This window comes from Onychostoma macrolepis, chromosome 11, assembly GCF_012432095.1.
Source record: "Onychostoma macrolepis isolate SWU-2019 chromosome 11, ASM1243209v1, whole genome shotgun sequence".
NCBI lineage: Eukaryota > Metazoa > Chordata > Actinopteri > Cypriniformes > Cyprinidae > Onychostoma > Onychostoma macrolepis.
In genome coordinates, this window is record NC_081165.1 from 27,849,991 (window position 1) to 27,870,355 (window position 20,365).

At 31.2% G+C, this 20,365-nt stretch overlaps 1 protein-coding gene across 2 annotated transcripts; it reads left to right on the top strand.

Annotated features, from left to right (window-relative positions):
* The first annotated feature begins 2,177 nt into the window (after nucleotides 1-2,177).
* Nucleotides 2,178-19,382, top strand: ero1b (endoplasmic reticulum oxidoreductase 1 beta). Of its 2 annotated transcripts, none has more exons than XM_058792148.1 (16): nucleotides 2,178-2,621; nucleotides 4,263-4,382; nucleotides 5,489-5,572; nucleotides 5,756-5,797; nucleotides 8,526-8,608; nucleotides 8,694-8,767; nucleotides 9,943-10,063; nucleotides 10,494-10,540; nucleotides 11,447-11,458; nucleotides 11,594-11,620; nucleotides 13,228-13,320; nucleotides 13,396-13,642; nucleotides 15,400-15,469; nucleotides 17,192-17,278; nucleotides 17,354-17,487; nucleotides 18,254-19,382. In XM_058792148.1, the coding sequence occupies exons 1-16, from the start codon at nucleotides 2,454-2,456 to the stop codon at nucleotides 18,312-18,314; spliced, it is 1,470 nt and encodes a 489-aa protein (XP_058648131.1). In that variant the 5' UTR covers nucleotides 2,178-2,453; the 3' UTR covers nucleotides 18,315-19,382. The 2 variants fall into 2 exon arrangements, with proteins under 2 accessions (XP_058648131.1, XP_058648132.1); XM_058792149.1 differs by lacking the exon at nucleotides 2,178-2,621 and adding an exon at nucleotides 3,296-3,591.
* Nucleotides 19,383-20,365: the final 983 nt, after the last annotated feature.

A 20,365-nucleotide genomic window follows, 5' to 3' on the forward strand; every position in this document is an offset into this window, starting at 1 on the left:
CCTGACAACTGTTTCAGACTTATTTTTAACATGCTCAGTGAAGGATTTACTCTGTATATGAATGTTAATTTCGAAATTAGGTGCATTAAAAGTCAATAAATCCTTGATTAATATGAATATTTGAATTAAAAACGTGTCTCCGCATACTGTTCAATTTACAATTTACAATGCACGCATACAGTGCATTTAATCTATTAAATAACAGCAGAGTGAACGAGTTTTTGGATATGGTAAGATAAAACTTATTTTAGTGAACAAAGTACCACATTTCAGCTATCGTTTTGTTAGGGTGGGTGCACAAAATGTTATTTTATCCTTGCTTCTAGGAAAGGCTTCTTGTGGCCGTAAACATTTAATTTTAACTTGGCTTTAAGCACTGATCATTAAAGTTTCACTTTCACCACATAAAGCCGGTAAATGTGGTGTTTACATGGATTAATCGTAATATGAGTTTACCTTATGGTCCGAACCCAGAGTCTCCGCATCTGTAAGCGATAAACTCGAGCATCTTCCCTCCGAAGACTTGTGTCGCATTTGGGCCTATTAGTTTATTAGCTATTTAAAAAAAAAAAATGTAATTGTAATCATTCAAAAATGTGTACGGTTTGAATAATTCAATGTATTTAAAATACAGTTATTTATATTTTAATATTATATTATGCATATAAATTTACAAGCAAATCTAAATTAACATATATAAAATATATTTTTGCTGAGATTTGATGTTTTGACAATTTTGCATCGTGATTGCGCAATGACGTCATAACAACTTTTAGCAACAAATTGACCTTCCTTTAGCAACTTTCGCTGAAAATTAGTTGCCAACACTGATTTCTGTATATGCAGATGGGAAAATCTAACTGCATATACAGAAATGCATATGCTCTTTCTTGATTTCAATTAATTTTTAAGTTTGAAGCACTTGGTTGTGTTTACATACAGGATTAACGATTTTTTTTAAAATGATAAATAACAACAAAAATATAGTTAGCAATAAAAATATAATAATAAAATGAATTAAAATAAGGTGGTAAATGTAAAACAAGGTAGCAGTTGTACTAGTGGTAGTAGTAGTAATATATATAACACTTATTAAGACATAAAAAAATCTCTCTCTGTCTCCCTCTTCTGTTGATGTTTGGAATGTTCATCAACCCATTAATTAATTGTCTGAATAGACTAAGACAGATGATACAGATGATTTTTTGGGGGGGGATTTTCATTTATTTTGCTGCTTGATTGTGTCTCCCAGACCTTCTTAGACTGGCCTTATACTTCCTCAACTCTGTTTCAGTTCAGTCCTCAGTGGTTTTATCTCTTAATAAATTTGCTTGAGTAAAGAGCAGAAAGTGTTTCCAAGTTTTTTTGGCCTTTTAATCAAGCGCACAACAGATAAATGGATGACTGACCAGTCAAATAACTTGATTCCTGGTGAACACAATGAACACTGGCTCTTGATTCTCAAATTAAATCAGACTGCAGAGTGAACACCAGTGACTGTCGGTTCATGGTTAGGGAGAATAACAGCATATTTAAATATGATTAATAATAGGCTATAGTGTAACACTAGAGGAGTGAAGGCGCCCCCCTTTGGCCACATGAGAAATCACAGAAATCACAAACTATTGTTTCATCTGACAAAGAGCTGAGAAAAAATCTCGTTAAAATAGGAAACTTATTATTTTGACCACCTATCATATTTTTTTTTTTCTTGTTGAATTTTATATGCCACGCTAAAGGAAACTTCTCGTGATTTTATAATGTTGGCTAGGAAAGTGTTTGTGGGTGATTTTTTTTTTTAAAGTGAATTATAGTCAATTTTCAAGTTGATGGACATTTTTACGTAATTTATCATTTGTGACCTTACTTTTTTGTGTGCTCATTCAGAGACTGATAAGTAGCCTAGCCTATGTTCATTTCATAGACTGTAAAAATTTATCCAAAGCGTTTATCAAGCATTAATCATTCCCGCTGCTGTTATTTATTTGGTGCTTTAATCATAATCTGCTACACTGAATGCAATTCTCAATCTGCACTGAGTATTTCTGCCCTTAAAATAATTTTTTTTAAAAAGTGAAAGTTGTCTGAGAATTCACTGTACTGCGGTGCACGTAAAGAACAGGGGCGGAGAAAACATCTGTCAATCATCTGACGCTATCGCACAAGCACCGCCCACTTCAACACCCCGCACGCTTAAGCCACGCCCCCACCCTGTACCGTTTTCCGGTGTCGATGTTTGGCTGCTGCAATTTCCATTATTTTTAGCATTTTTAGCGTGTTTATTTCCCGACAGCAAACGCGACATCGCTCATCTTTATAATGTCTGTGTAGTGTGTAATTATCATTCAAAATATTCATGAGGGAGTTCTGGCGTTTCCTCTAAACGCGAAGTTTTGAGTGGTTTCGTCGTCTGTGTATGTTTTGGGCTTTTGGAAACGGGTTTTGCGTGAGCAATGTTAAACGCAACACAAACCTGCGGACTGCTGGTTTTACTCCTGAGTTTATTCTGCGCTCATTTCAGCTGGGGATGGTTTCAAAACAACGCCAAGAGCAAAAGCCCAGAGAAGCAACCTGTTTACGGAGAGACTTCGGACAGCCAGGACCAAAGCTGCTTGTGTCATGTAAGTTTATTTGATTCTATGACTAAAAAACACAGTATTAATGTTAACATTTCTGTGTTTGACACAGTTGTCATAGTATTTCTGGCATGTTCTACTGTCGCGCGAATGTGACGTCAGCACGTCCGCAGTTCGTTGCGGGTTTTCTGTTGAAATTCTACATGTTTGTGTTGCTAAATATCGCATGTTCTTGTCTGTGTTTTGTTTTAAAACATTTATTTTGCATTGTCTGTGTGGCTGTGTGATCCTGGCCAGTTAATATGTAGAGAGAAAATATTTTTATATGTATCCGAAACATTTTAGGCTCAGATATTTGTTTTCTTCACATGTTTGCCGTTTATTTAATCACTCGTTTGTTTATTTGTTACACAATTTATACATTTGTTTTTATTATAGGCATTGTATTCGAGTTTAAAATAATTTGACACAATGAAGCATATGTTATATAATTAAAAAGGTTAAGTTTACTTAATTTAAACGAATAATAAAGGAAAGAAAGTATACAGTATATATAGACAGAAATTTGAAATACGCAGGAAAGAGAACCGTCTGTTATTCAGCGTGGTGTTGTCCCATTGGTCCGCTTGATGCGCTGACGTCAGCGGGATTATGGGTTTTGTAGTCTTTAATTCCTCCCTCCACCATTGGCTACAGCGCTAAGCGCGCCAGTGAAGAACTACAGCGCGTCGCGTGTGACGTGTCTTTGTTTGGAGGCGGAGCGACGCGGCTGTATTTCCACGCGGTAGTTGGTAAAGTTTGACAGTTCATCTCACTCGGTTTATGATCCCTCAGCGATTTAGTCCTGCATCAGGGATGACAGCTGCTAGAAACCGCATGAAGACCGCAGGACGCGCTCAACACTTTAACTTAAAGCAGGTTTTGCGCTTGTAAAGGGATGTCTGGAAACAGATGCAGTTTTTGGGAGGCGTCTCTGTTTGCTTTGGGACTTTTTGGACTTTTACATTCAAAGCAGGTCAGAAGTCGCGTGTGTGTTATTTATAACTACCAAATTAGTTAGTTTTATTTATTTATTTATTTTATTTATTTATTTTTTTTAATTATAATTCTTCCTCTTCCTCTTTTTTTTTTTTTTTTTTTTGCTGCTTGGCAGTTTCTGTATTTAAAAAATAAATTAACACATTTTAACTTATTTATTTATGTTAAATTAACACGTTTATTTTTTTTAATTATTCTTATTGTTTGCTGCTTTGCCTGTTCTCTATTTAAACAATAAATTAACATTTTAATAAATAAATCAATGTTAAATAAAGTGATATATAAATAATTTAACATTTTTTATTTTTAAGATTTAAGTTATTATCTGAATTTATTTATTTAGCTGCTTGGTTTTAAGTTATTTTTTAGTTGAATTTATTAATTTTTTGTTGCTGCTTATTTTGAAAGTTATTTATTATTTAATTTAATTAAGTGTAGGCTTTAATCAGTTTTAATTATTAATTTGAGGTCAGTTTCAAACACCTGATCAGTAGTAAGAGTACCAACACAAAGCAACATACTGTTTATTTCACATGAGAAACTAAACGGATGGAAAATGGAGAGAGAGCTGTTTTTGAGCTTTTATCAAATGTGTGATAACTGTTATTATTATTCCTGTTAATTAGATATCTGATCTGTTTTCTGCAGTTAACAGGTGTCTTGGACGACTGTTTCTGTGACATCGAGAGCATTGACGTCTTCAACAACTTCAAAATTTATCCTCACATTCGCAAGCTCACAGAGAGAGACTTCTTCCGATACTACAAGGTGAATTTATGTCTTAAATATTTACGCTTGCTATGTGAACCTCACAGATTTCCTGTGAATCATGACCTGAACTTTTTGTATAAAGCAGGGTTGTTGCAATTAACTAATGATGAATTGCTGCATCTTTACCTGGTCTTACGGTCTGGATAAATGAATATGAGGGGCTTGTATTCGTAGTCATGAACGTGGACGACGTGGCATAATGTCGAAGCTGATTTCTCAAGTCCAGCCAGCTGTTTAGATATGATGTTAAATCTTTGATTGCTTGCTGAGAATTTGATTTATGCACTAAAACTTTCAGTTCAGTCAAAAAAGTAAACAAAGTGAAAAATCATTGATGTTTTTTCTGTCCTTTTAATGTTGTTGCTGCTATTGTTGTTATTATTATTATTATTATCTATTAATATTTATACTTTTGTTTTTTTTAGCCAATTTCAATGCTAAAAATGATAGTAAAATAGCGTTTATTATTTATATTATATTATAAATATATTAACATTTATTTTTGTTTTATATGATTTATTATAACGGAATTTGTTAACAAAATATGTTATATTATGTAAAAAATTTTTAAGCCATTTTACTCAATGCTAAGGAAATAATGTATTCCGTATTGTATTTTATATTATATTATAATTATATTAATTAATTTTTATTTTATGTGATTTATTATTATGGAATTAGTTAACATAATTGCAGTTTATATTATTTTTATTTATAATGTATTTTGTATTTGAATTTTTATTTAACAACACTACTGTTGTTTATTATATTTTATTTTGTATTATTTATATTTACATTGTAGTATATTTAATAAATTTACATTTTGTTATAATATAAATAATTTAAAATATAATATTCAATCTGTTCTAAAATAATTTTTGTATGTTTCTTTTTTAATTTGAATTATTCTGTATACTTATTAAATTTTAGATTTATATTAATATTATGTTATTATAGTAATATTTATATTAATAAATAAATATTTAAATTTTGTATGATTTATATTATATGCTAGATTTTTCACATTCTCATAAGTTTACTATTGTCTTATCCAGCTAAGAAGTATTTTGAGCACAGAAACTCAGTGTATTTTTTCTCTTCAGGTGAATCTCAAGCGTCCGTGTCCGTTCTGGCCTAATGATGACCATTGCTCGATCAAAGACTGTCACGTAGAGCCGTGCCCAGAGGTCAGAGTTCGGCTAATTTGTTTTAATTTGACTATCCAAAAAGGGAGACGTTTGTGAGGTTGAATCTAGCTTTGAAACCTTCATTCTGTTTCATGCAATTCTATTCACTCCAACTGTTACTGATCAAAAAGAGATGTAGTTTGTCGTACAATTAGGATTTACTCTATTTACTTTTTCTTCCAGAGTAAAGTTCCTGTAGGAATTAAATCTGGCAACTATAACAAGGTAAGAGACTGATACGTGTTTGCTTTTAGGAACGTTTTGCGTTCGGTTTGATCGGCTAAATTAAGTTTTTTTTGTGTGGTATATCACCAGTAAGGTTTTGCGGTGTTTGTTCAGCTGTGTGAAGTGCGAGCGTTCGGTGTTTGTTTGTTTAATGTTTGTGTAACAGAGCGAGTAAGGTTGAGTCAGCACTCAGAGAGTCTGTCCTAATGCCGCCAAACGCATCTGATAGCAGACGAACAGGTTATTTTTAGTGAGCGGAGAGCGTTCACACTTCACAGAGAAGATAGACGCCCTCAGACACATCTGGACAGGAAACACAGCACTGTATGAACACGAGAAACCTGTTTGCAGTCACGTCTGTAACGCTAAGATCATACCTGGAAAGTCAGAAAGGGTTGTTAATTAATTAATTTCACGTGGTTTTCATCTTGTTTAATCTGCTGAATTTTTATTCCTTGGAAACGTTCAATTTTAATATGGTTTCCTCTAAAGAAAGTAAACATTTGCAATACACATATGTGACCCTGGAGCACAAAACCAGTCTTAAGTGTCAATTTTTCAAAATTGAGATTTATACATAACCTGAAAGCTGAATAAATAAGCTCTCCATTGATGTATGGTTTGTTAGGATCGGACAATATTTGGTCGAGATACAACTATTTGGAAATCTGGAATCTGAGGGAGCAAAAAAATCAAAATATTGAGAAAATCACCTTTAAAGTTGTTCAAATTAAGTTCTTAGCAATGCATATTACTAATCAAAAATTAAGTTTTAATACATTTACGGTAAGAAATTTATATCTTCATGGAACATGATCTTTACTTGATATCCTAATGATTTTTGGCATAAAAGAAAAATGTATAATTTTGACCCATACAATGTATTTTTGGCTATTGCTACAAATATACCCCAGCGACTTAAGACTGGTTTTGTGCTGCAGGGTCACATATGTGCTCATTTCTAATAGTGTCATGTTTTATCTGCTGTTTGCTAAATATCTGATATGTTTTGATTTACATATCAATTAGTGTTGTCAGTATATTTATTTAATGTTTATGTTTGTATTTTTCCTTTTCTTTTTGTATTTTTGTAGTTAGTGTGCTTGATTTTTTGCAGAAACTTCACACCAAATTGTCACACAAGAAGGGAAAAATAGGGGGAAAAACATCATTTTGTTATAACACTATTTTTGTTTTTGCATTGAAATGCAAAAATAAAAGAAAATAAATAATAATTTTGGATTTGATCAAAAATATATTTGTAAAATTGTAAAAATAAATAAATAAAATTTAAATCAAACAAACTTCATATTTTTCCTAAAAATGAAATGGTGGAGAAAAAAAAAAATATATATATATATATATATATATATATATATATATGTATGTATGTATGTATTAGGGCTGTCGGTCGATTAAAATATTTAATCGCATGATTGTTATGGGTTAATGCATGCTTAATCGCGACTTAATCGCACATTTTTATTTGTTCTAAATGTACCTTAAATTAATACTTTTCAAGTTTTTAATACTCTAATCAACATGGGCATGGATAAATATGGATGCTTTATGCAAATGTGTTTTTATTATTTTTGAAACCATAGTCAACACAGAGCATGAAGACGAGACATGTCAAAGGTCATAAATGTTTTTCAAATAACTTGTTCATGTCTATTAGACACATGAAGAAAGAAATACCAGGTTCCTATTCATTCTTTCTTTGCACTGAGCAATTTACTGACACAAACCTGTTTACATTTCCACACCACTTCTTCTGAACATGCAAAATGTAGATTTATTATTTATTATTACATTTGTTTGCCTCTGTGCCCATACTGTATACTGTTTTCATTGATATATTTCACTGTTCTCTGTTGTCAGACAACTGAATGAATATGAAATAGTGACTGAAACGCGACCCATTAAGACATAACCAGCTCTACTTTCCAAGATGTTAATCTGCACAGAAATCCTGATAATTAAACCGTCGTCTGATGAAATCAAATACACATAAGACAATGACAATAGGGAGGGGAGGGGAGGGAGAGAGATTTTTGTTTTTATTCTATGTACAATGCTTTGGCAATATGTATCTAAGTATGTCATGCCAATAAAGCAATATGAATTGAATTGAGAGGTGTGCGCGGGCAAACCCTAAAGATTTGTCGCTAGGTGCTTTTTTGAAGAGGGGGAAAGTCGCTAAGTTGGCAACACTGTGCATCTCCATTTCTCCAACTACGGGCGAGGCCACGGGTCAAACAGAAAATGCGCGCTGTATTAATCGTGCGTTAATAAAATTAGTGCCGTTAAAATTAGTAAATTAACGTGTTAACTTTGACAGCCCTAATATATATATAGAGTTTATTTGCAAAAACGGATAACTCTGCTTTTAAAAATTTTCAGAAGTCATGTTTTTTATTATGTTATCATGTTTTTATTGTGTTAGTTAGCTGTTTTTTTTTTTAACCTAATTAAAATAACCCAACTGCAATTTGATTGAGATTAATTGGAATGCACAATGAAAAAACATGATTTAAAAAAAAATAAATAAAAAAAAAGGTTGAAAACGGAGTTATCTGTTTTTGCAAATGAACTCTTCATATATATATATATTAAAAAGGTTTACATTTGACTTGGTGCATTCAGTTTTCCTCTTAATCAGTAATACAGTAATACTTGTGTGCATTACACATATTTAATCTGTCGGTGTTGTCTTGTTCTCTGCTAGTTTTCTCAGGCGGCCAGCAGCATCAGTGATATGAGAGAGTGTGAGCAGGCTCATGAACTGGGCGCCGTGAACAGCACACTGAGGTACACACACACACACACACACACACACACACACACGTCTTCAGAAATGCATTAAAACATGTCATTTTCCGTCTCTGTGTTGCAGTAATCAGACTAAAGAGGCGTTTGCGGACTGGGCTCATCATGACGACGCTCAGGATCACTTCTGTGGGTTAGACGGTGAGTTTGCACAGAAAAACATCACTAAACAAGTCCTTCACGTGTTTCTCTGAGTCTCAGAAGCGGAAGTGGTTGTTTGCCGTCTAACTGTTAGTTTCAGGTTCAGTTTGGTCTGCTATCAGTAGATCCATGATGCTTATTTATAGGACATTGTCTATTATAACTGTACGTAGGGCTGCATGATAAAAATGAAACCAAATGCATAAAATGGCTTTAGTGTTATTATCCGATCACAAAAGCTGGGATTTAATTAAATATATGCAGTGTGTGTTTCACAGTGAAGTGTGGCTCTGAGTTCATTTACACGTGTTAAGGGCCTGCCTGTGGTTTTCTGTTTAATGTATGAAAAACAAAGAAATTAAGACACAAATATTATTGTAATTACAGAAATAATGTATAGTCAAATTATTATTTTTCATAAATATTTTGTTTTAATTTTATTTATATTTCTTATTTTGTTTTTAATTAGTAATTTAAATTTTTTATATAATAATAATAATAATAAATGTCTATCTATATATCTAATATATATATAATAAAATTGATGAAATTGTGCAGCCCTAGTCTAATATTTCTTATTTTGTTTTCAGTTTGTAATTTTAATATTTTTATTTTGTAATAAAACTAGCAATAATAATTATAATAATAATAATACTACTACTAATAATACTATGATTGTTTTTTTATTATTATTAATAATAATTAATACAAATTCTTTGTAATTTTGTACAGGATTCCAAAACAATTAATTTTTTTTTTTAATTATTATTTTTTTAGTCATATTGATATAATAACATGGCAGAATCGTGCAGCCCTAGTCTAATAATAATACTTTAATTAAAATATAAAATATAATAATAAATTGATGATTATATAATAAAATTTGGACCAAATTGTGCAGCTCTACAGACAAGCACAGCAAATTTTTGAAAGATTTTCATATTTTCTTTTTCTTTCTTAAATCACATTTTAAATCACCATTGCATTTTTCTCAAAATTGCTTTATATTACCTTATATTTTTATATAATTGATGTCCTACTTATTTGTATACGAACTGTCTTCATTGGCAAAATCATGTCACTTCTGTATCTGAGAAGCAGAATGAATTGTTTGTGTATGGAGATTAATAACAGGCGTGGTGTGTGTGTGTGTGTGTGTGTGTGTGTGCGCGCAGATGAAATGTCTCCTGATGCTGAGTATGTGGATCTGCTGCTGAACCCGGAGCGATACACTGGATATAAAGGACCATCGGCCTGGAGAGTGTGGAACAGCATCTATGAGGAAAACTGCTTCAAGTGAGACACAAACAAACAAACACACACACACACACACACACACCTCACTCTGTGTGATTTATAAGCGTTTTGAAAAGTGGGGACATGGGTCAATTTCCTGAAAAGTCACCTTCACCTTGTAATACCTGTCATACCCTCGTCATTATACACATCTATGTCCTGACTTTTCACAAAAACGCACACACACACTCGCACACACACACACACACACACACTCTCGCACACACACACACACACACTCACTCACTCACTCACTCGCACACACACACACACACTCACTCACTCACTCACTCACTCACTCACTCACTCACTCACTCACTCACTCACTCACTCACACACACACACACACACACACACACACACAGACAATCGTGCTGCTCTACTGCGCTCTCAAATTCATTATTACTGTCGATGGTTGATTTCTTTTCAGGCCGAGATCAGTGTATCGTCCTCTCAACCCTTTGGCTCCCAGTCGTGGTGCGTTTTCAACATTTATTCAGTTTTTCAGAGTTAAATCACACTGCTGTGAGTGAATCTCATGAAAACACATGTAATATGTGATATATTTCACTCCAGAATCAAAAGGAAAAAGTAAAAAAGTTCATTTTGTTTTTGTAAAATTTTATTTAAAAAAGACTTACATTTTTAATGCTATGTTTAAATTGCAAAGTATTCATGCATCATTTTAGTATTTGTTGTACTGATTTTATGTTAAAGACATTGAATCAGAAAATTCAATGTCTTTAACATAAACATAATTAAAATTTTGTAATAATTAAAATGTTTAGATGCATTGAGAATTTGGCAGGAAAAGTGTGCCAAGTGCTGCTAATAGTCTTCATTTCTCGTTTTGTAAAATGTAATTTCTCATTTTTGGAATTTAATTTTTTTTGAGAGATTTACCCTTTTAGGCACGCACATTTTGAGCTGTATATAAGCAGAAAAGATGAGGAATTATTAGATAAAATAAGAAATAGAATATTTCTTTTGTAAAATTTCATAATATAAAAAAATCTAAAATTATATAAAGAAATATGTTTGTAAGTAACCAGAAAAAAACGAAGGAATTATGGATTAATTTACAGTGATGCATTAAAAATGTAAAAAAAAAAAACATTCCATAATTCCATAATTATTTGAAAAAATATATAAAATTTATATGTATGTTATATTGTACATGTGTATAATTATACATATCACAATTTATGAATAATGAATTTAAAAAGTAAAAATTTTATCAGTCCTAATTTCCTTTATGTAAAATATAATATTTTTACATTTTCTTTTGTTTTTCTGTGGAAATATGACACTTTTTATTTTTATTCCTGTATATTTGATGTGTTTGTGTGTAACCTGAGCTCTTTTCTCTGTCTCTCCTCTCAGGTGATGATGATGGTGAGTTAATATTTGCTTACTTATCTTATTCTCATTGTATTTGCACACATGATACATGATGCTTCTGCAGGGAAGCTGATCTCAGATCAGTGCAGAAGGGCTTTTATTAAAGCAAACTTTGTTTGTTTCTCACAGGTGAAGGATTTTACAATTGGCTGGAAGGTAGGTGATTATTTACAGCGTAAATATGATGAAAACACAGGTGCATTCATTTACATAATAGTAGTTGTACAAATGACTTGCACAAATTCGTTCTGCTCGTGTGTCGTGAATGATGCCCATTTCCTCCTGAAACTGAGAGATGTCATCCTTATTTATTTTAAGTCACTCTAGGCTAGATTTATAACTTATACGCTGCTTGAAGTGTCATGAATCTGTATTTAAGTGTGTGTCGGTTCTCTGCGCTGTGAAAAATGCAGAAAAATAGATGAGTTGAAATGCAGATTAAATCTAGATCTGTGGTCTAACCCGTTCATTTGTACTCTGCATTGCTCAAGAATTGTGGATAATTTGAGTTGTTTTGATATGTTGATTTGCTAATATAATCACCCAGGCTGTGGTTAGACTGTGTTTGTTCAGTACTGATAGTGGAAACAAGACATTAACATCTATTTATTTATTTTTATATGGATACATTCAACATAAATGTCTACATTTATGTTAAATTTAAATGATCTATTGTGAAGAGAATTTTTTTTTATTAAATATTTATTATAATAATTAAAAGTAAAGTATTTACTTCAAGTTTAAATGTAGTTTAAACTTATAGTCATAGTACTTTAATTTATTATTATTGTTACAATTATTATTAATAAGTTAATAATAATAATAATGTTTTTGTGTATAATTTAATTATTCATTTTGGTGGGAAAAACTTAATGTGGGGAAAATAATATTTACATTATTTCCTGTTTGTTGCCATTCTTATTTATTAAATATGCATATGACTTTTTCTAATGTATAATTATTATACACCGTTTCATGAGCTCAAATTAAATAAATATTTATTTAAATACATTTGAAAAATAAAGTATACCTTATAGTTATAGTATTTTATTTATTGTTATTATTTTATTTATTATTAATAATATTATAATAATTTTGTGTATATTATTCATTTTAATTGAAAGGGTTAATGTGGTGGAATTTTTTTGCATATGATTTTATCCTAAACAATTTTTTCTAATGTGTAATTATTATACACAGTTTTATGAGCTCATATTAAAAAATAAAACTGTACTCAAGAAAAAAATGTAATTTATTTTTATTTAAATGCATTTTAAAAATAAATTATACCTTACAGTTTATAGTTAAAGTATTTTTATAATGATTTTTATATATTTTTGTTTTCATTTAGTGCTGTCAATTAATCAATCATGATTAATCGCATCCAAAATAAAAGTTTTGTTAACATAATATATGAGTGTGTACTGTGTGTATTTATGTGTATATTTAAGAAAAATTTTATGTTTATATTTATATATAATGTAAAATATAAGAATATAAATTTATATACATGTAAATATTTTCTAAATATATACAGCATGTGTATGTATGTATATATACATAATAAATACACACAGTACACACTAATATATTATGTAAACAAAAACTTTTATTTTGTATGTGATTAATCGCGATTGATCGTTTGACAGCACTATTTTCATCATTTAAAAAAACATAGTTTGTATTGTATAAAGCTAATTTTTTATGCTTTAGAGAAGTGTGTTGGTTTAATGTGCTGACGTCTGTGTGTTGATGCTCTGCAGGGTTGTGTTTGGAGAAGCGTGTTTTCTATCGTCTGATCTCCGGCCTCCACAGCAGCATCAACATCCACCTGTGTGCAGAATACCTGCTGGACGGTAAACACACGAACGAGCCGTTGTGCTGTAGTGAGGTGTTCTGCTATAGTCGTGTCTAACGAGTGTTTTCTTCAGAGAGCTGGGGGAAGTCGGTCTGGGGTCCGAACCTGTACGAGTTCAGACAGCGCTTCGACCCGGCCGAGACGAAGGGCGAGGGAACGCGGCGGCTCAAGAACCTGTACTTCCTCTACCTGATCGAGCTGCGGGCGCTTTCTAAAGTGACTCCGTACTTCGAGCGCTCCTTCATCAACCTGTACACGGGAAACTCTCAGGAGGACTCCACCACCAAAGAGCTGCTGCTGCAGGTCCTCAACGAGACCAAGTGAGAGACTCAGAAATATATGTGACCCTGAACCACAAAACCAGTCATAAGGGTCAATTTTTTGAAATTGAGATTCATGCATCATCTGAAATATAAATAAATAATCTTTCCATTGATGTATGGTTTGTTAGGATCGGACAATATTTGTCTAAGATGCAACTATTTGAAAATCTGGAATCTGAGGGTGCAAAAAAATATAAATATTGAGAAAATCACCTTTAAAGTTGTTCAAATGAAGTTCTTAGCAATGCATATTACTAATCAAAAATTAAGTTTTGGTATATTTACGGTAGGAAATTTACAAAATATCTTCATGGAACATGATCTTTACTTAATATCCTAATGATTTTTGGCAGAAAAGATAAAAAATCAATAATTTTGACCCATGCAATGTATTTTTGGCTATTGCTACAAATATACCCCAGCGACTTAAGACTGGTTTTGTGGTCCAGGGTCACATATTCATCATTATCACCAGACACACTGATGTGGTATCATGATACAGTCAATATTTTTAGCGTTTAAAAATTAATTGCATATGTATATGACATTAACTAAAACAAACAATAGAACATGTTTCATATTAATACATGTTTTGTATTGTATAATTATTATGCACAGTTTTATGAGCTGTATTAAGCTATATTCGCATCCCAGAATAAATATATTTTAAAACATTATTTAATTTAAAACATTTTTTAAAATATCATTTAAACACAGAATGAATACTCTAGTAAAAAGAAGAAATATATACTTATATAAATGTTTAAATGATCTTGATTTTATTTTTTTGGGGGGGGGGGGTGTTAGCTCTTCTTAATTGAGAAACATTAAATGCAATATTATGTAATATTATATAATGCAGGACTATTAAAACTATTTTATGCATTCCCTTTTTACTTAAAATCTTAATTAAATAGATGGATTTATAGACTTATTATGTAAGTAATCCATATATATTTCATGATACTGTGAATATTTTTTATAACTTAATGTATTTGTTTTTTTATAATGTTTTTTTCTCTTTTTTTTATTACATTGACTTTGACATTAGCTTAAAGTAAACATTTTTCTAATTTATACTTATTATACAGTTTTATTAGCTCATATCCCCAAACAAAAATTCAAGAGAAAAAAAATTATTATAAAAAATTATTTATATATATATATATATATATATATATATATATATATATATATATATATAACAAATTAAAATATTCATTCATTCAAAATAAATAAATATATACAAAATAAATTATACCTCCAGAAATGGCAGGATTTCTTTTATGCATTCATATTTTTTTTTTTTTTCCTCAAAATCTGGATTGATTGGAAAAAGGTTCTTAACCTGATATTATTTGTCAATAATTTGTATTTGTTTCATGATACAATATTTAATCATTTAATGTATTTGATTTTTTTCAGGTTTTTTGTATGACATGACATTAGTATACAAAGTTAAACATTTTTCTAATGTATAATTATTATATACAGTTTTATGAGCTCATATTTCCTCCAGAATACATTTTCAAAAAAGGGGGGGAAATTAATTTAATTAAATATTTAAATATATTAATGCTGTTAGTGTATACAGTGAGGGGAATGAGCTGATTTTGATTAAGAAACATTTACAATATATGTGCTTCATTAAATTTATTAATAATCACACTGCAGTACTATTAAAATGAACGGTAAGATTTATTTTAAACATGCATGTAATGTTAATGGATGTTATTTGTGTTGTGTTTGTGCAGAGCGTTCCCTATGCACTTTGACGAGAGCTCCATGTTTGCGAGCCATAAAATAGAGTCGAAGACACTCAAGGTGAGTTCAGCGTGACAGATGCATTCTGGGCCGCTTTACAGAACAGAAACCCTCATCTGGGGAGCGGGGGTTAGTTTCAATATGATTAACTCAGCCTAAACTTTATTTTATGACCGTGATCATCTGCAGGTGCCTGTTATGATTTGACTGGATGCATATCAGTATATTCACACTAGTTCAGTTTTACAGTTATGCATTTTGCATATTGACCCTTGATTTGCATGCATGCTCATTTGCATATTCATATCTCAAAAGAAGCCTTTTATACTAATAAACTCAATGACATTAAAAACTGCACACATTTGCAATGCTTCATTAAGAAATGAAATCATTTGTTCATGACAGATACCTCAGCAAATGACTGTGTTTCACTAGATTAACTAGAAACTAGTAAATTAAAGCATAAACATCCTGTTATACTTCTGTAATGCAGGGTTTTTGCAGATCTTAAAAAGTCGTAATTCGTCCTTCCACAAAATTAAGGCCTTAAAAAGGTGCAAAAAGTCTTAAATTCATAAAATCATGGTATTAAATGTTGCATGCATTGCAAAAACTGAATTGCATAATTCTCAGTATTTTTGTCTTGTTTTCCAGAACAAATATCTGAACGTCCTAAAATAAAGATACATTTACTGGAGATGCAAAACGAACATAAACAAAATGATTATTGAGTTTATGATTAAAACAAGGACAAATATCTTCCAGTGGGGGATGAAAACTTGTTTCCCTTTGATTTAAGATGATTTTTATGAACCCTTCAGCAGATATTAGTTCATGTTTTAATCATAAACTCACTTCATTCTGATCAGTTTCTCATAAAGTAAAACATCACTTTGTTTCTCCAGTAAATGTGTCTTGATTTAAGAATCTTTAGACATTTGCGCTGGAAAACAAGACAAAATACTGAGGAAAAACATGTTTGCAGTGTGATCAGAAAGTGCAGTAAAATATATTTCTAGTGATTTGGAGCAGAAATATTAAGCCTTAAGCTATTTCTTTTGTAAAATGAATTTGAAAATACAACTTTCAACTGATTTACAATACTTTCTATCTTTCTATTTTTAATTTTCTTTATTTAGTCTTAAAAAGTCTTAAATGCACCTTCATTAAACCTGCAGAGTGTGTGAGATTTCAGAAAAAAAACAAATGTGACCCTGGAGCACAAAAGCAGTCATAAGCAGCACAGGTATATCTGTAGCAATAGCCAATACATTGTATGGGTCAAAATTATACATTTTTCTTTTATGCCAAAAATCATTAGGATTTCATACCGTAAATATATCAAAACTTAATTTTTGATTAGTAATATGCATTGCTAAGAACTTCATTTGGACAAATTTAAAGGTGATTTTCTCAATATTTAGATTTTTTTGCACCCTCAGATTCCAGATTTTCAAATAGTTGTATTTCAGCCAAATATTGTGCTATCATAACAAACCATACATCAATGGAAAGCTTATTTATTCATCTGTCAGATGATGTATAAATCTCAATTTCGAAAAAAATTGACCCTTGTGACTGGTTTTGTGCTCCAGGGTCTCAAAAGTGAAATAAATAAATAATACAGTGAAATAAATCTGAATTTGGATTTGATTTTATTGATGATGATTGAATTGGTTGGGGAAGAATGTTTATATGACAAAACAGCAATTGATGAAAGATTATAAAACCTTTTTTTCTTTAAAGCAGCATAAATGTTGATTTGATGTTGTCTCTGTTCAGGAGGAGTTCAGGCTTCATTTCAAGAACATCTCTCGTATCATGGACTGCGTCGGCTGCAGTAAATGTCGGCTCTGGGGAACGTTACAGGTAAAATAACTACTCTTTATCTGAAATTGAAGCGTTTTGATGTGAGATGAGAATGAACCGCTGCTGTCCCGTCAGACTCAGGGTCTGGGAACGGCTCTCAGGATCCTGTTCTCCGAGAAAGAGATCAAGAACCTTCCAGAAAACAGTCCGTCCAAAGGCTTCCAGCTCACGCGGCAGGAGATCGTGGCTCTGCTCAACGGATTCGCCAGGTCAGAGTCACTGCATCACGATGAACCGCTACAAACACACAGATTATTACATGCACGTTCACAATAACACGGAGGAAATGAAGCACAACAGTCGGTTTTTAATGTCAAAGCTCCATTTATTTTCTCCATAAGGGAACTGATTTTTAAAGATAACTTATAAACTGTTAAAGACCGACGTTCTGTGAGCTCTGAGGTTGCTAATCGACATCAGTTTGCATTATTTCAACTTCCATTTAAAATTGTTTAACAAATAAATTTATTATTATTATTTTAATTTTTTTTGTATACATGAATAACAAAAACAAACATTCTTTTAGAAGTTTAGATAAATTCATTAATAGTCATTCTGCAGGACTTTTAAAATGATCTGCAATAATAATTTTATACTTTTTTTTTTTTTTACCTGTAGGACTGCATAATACATGTAGGAATAAAAATAATTATAAAAATATAATTATTCAAGTAATTAATAATAAAATAAAAATAAATAAAAATTTGAATTATTAAATAAAAATGTGTGTATATATATATATATATATATATTATTTTATTTTATTTTTGTATACATGAATAAAAATACATGAAAAAATTCTAACAAATAAAAAATACTCTTTTTTTTTAATTTTTTTTTTTTTTTTTTTGCAATATTGAAGTTTAGATAAATTCATTAATAGTCATTCTGCAGGACTAAGGATACAGGATAAAAAATATAATTATTAAAGTAATTAATAATAATAATAAAATAGAAATATCTGTCTCTCTGCAGACTGTCCACGAGTATAAAAGAGCTGCACAACTTCCGGACGCTGCTGAAGGATCAGAGGTAACGGCTCCAGGCCAGCAGGTGGCAGCAGCACGAGACTCAGGGACTGCAGGACCGGATCCAGCAGAACCCTTCCTCTACAGTCACCACATCTCAACACTTCAGAGTCGCACAAACACGGAGAATCCGCTTCCAGACCCACTCCTCCTTCCTCTCGCGCTCAGACTGACTGTGATTCTCCTCCTCCTCGATTCCTTTCTCTCAGATTTGACTGCGGTTTATTACGTAGCGCTGTGTTTTTTCCTTCCTTCTCTTTGGTTTGTGTGAATGTTGTGAATGTCTGTTCCTGCTGACAACAGTAATTTCATTATTTTTAATTTGTTAGTAATCAGGTGACTCCCGTAAATGAGAACACATCCAGGTCACATTTCACACTAAAAATCACAAATAATTATATTGTGCGTAAACCAAATGAAGCCTTTTTTTTCATTACTGTAAGGACTTTAGGCTTTATTTTCTTTGTGTATATATATATATATATATATATGTATGGAGAGGGAGGAATTTTCTCTTTTTTTTTATGTGAAATATGACCTGTATGTATTCTTGACTGGTTGACTTTATTATTTTATTTTATTTTATTTTATTTTATTTTATTTTATTTTATTTTATTTTATTTTATTTTATTTTATTTTATTTTATTTTATTTTATTTTATTTTATTTTATTTTATTTTATTTTATTTTATTTTATTTTATTTTATTTTGGTGTGTGTGTCTTTTAAAGACATTCCTCACTTACAATGAAGACTTTCCTGTTTATAGGACCATAGAAATAAATTTTTAAGCTTGAAAGAAGGAAATGTAGCTTATTGTTACTCATTTACGCAACAGATAACAAGCAATAATATTCCTCCATTTAGTCCAGATTCATGTTTAACGACAGACAGAGATTCAATGCAGAAAAGAAACATGCAGAGCAAAAATAAAACTAAAATAATTAGTAGATGGGTGAAAACTATCAGAATTTATATTTGAAAACTATCCAAAAATATTTCATAAAAAAAAAAAAGTCTATATAATGTGGGTGATATTTCACTGAAAAAAAATAAATAAATAAAAAAAAAAAATATATATATATATATATATATGATTTTGTAATTATTTTCAAAATCTGTTTTAATTAATCTCAATTAATTAATCTCATTCTGATTAAGTAAAAATAACAACAAAAATACAGTAAAAACAATTAATAAACAAAAACAAAAACATGATGACATAATAAAAAACATGACCTATGTTGTCTGCAAATAAACTCTTCATACACACACACATATATATATATATATATATATATAAAATTCATTTTTTTTTTTTTCCAGTGAAATATCACCCACATTTTGTTCCACTTCTGGAGAGTTTTAGATGATGAGATATTCTCGGCGCAGGCTTAAAATATCTGATGATTGATCTCTTCGGCTGTTTTAGTTTCACAGGTTTTGAAGACGTCTCTGTTTCTATGAATAACATCAACACTTGAGCGAGCTGAATATGCGTCTGATCAGTGTTATATTTAGCTGTGAGTGTTTTTAGATCAGAGTCCAAACCAACGAGTCGAGTGACTGCAGCTGAAGCTCAGTTTGAGATCCACTGGATTCATTTTTCTGCCTTTTTCATGATCTGCTAATTCTGGAGGAATAGTTGAGCTGGAGTTGAGATGAAGAGCAGCTATTGGTGTGTGTGTGTGTGTTTCGAGCGCTGCATGCTTTCATCAGCGTCTGCCTTAATATTTCTGAATGACAGAATAATACTGTAAATATGGCTTCTCTGCCTCCCTGGGTTCTGATCTCATCGACTCGGTCGGATCACAGTCGACATGCTCACATCTTCAGGACTCAAAGCAGTGTAATTACCTGCAGAAATGATATGATGTAAATGTATAATGATATGCATTTACATGTGAATCTGCCCGATGTGATTTGAAGCTCCTCTCTGCCTTTCCGACATGATTTTGAACATTTCCAGGCCGTGATTTAACCATGATCTGTATTGTGTGTTTGTGTCAAGAATATTTATTTAAACGGGAATAAATATGTCTGGTTGTCTCACAGATTTTT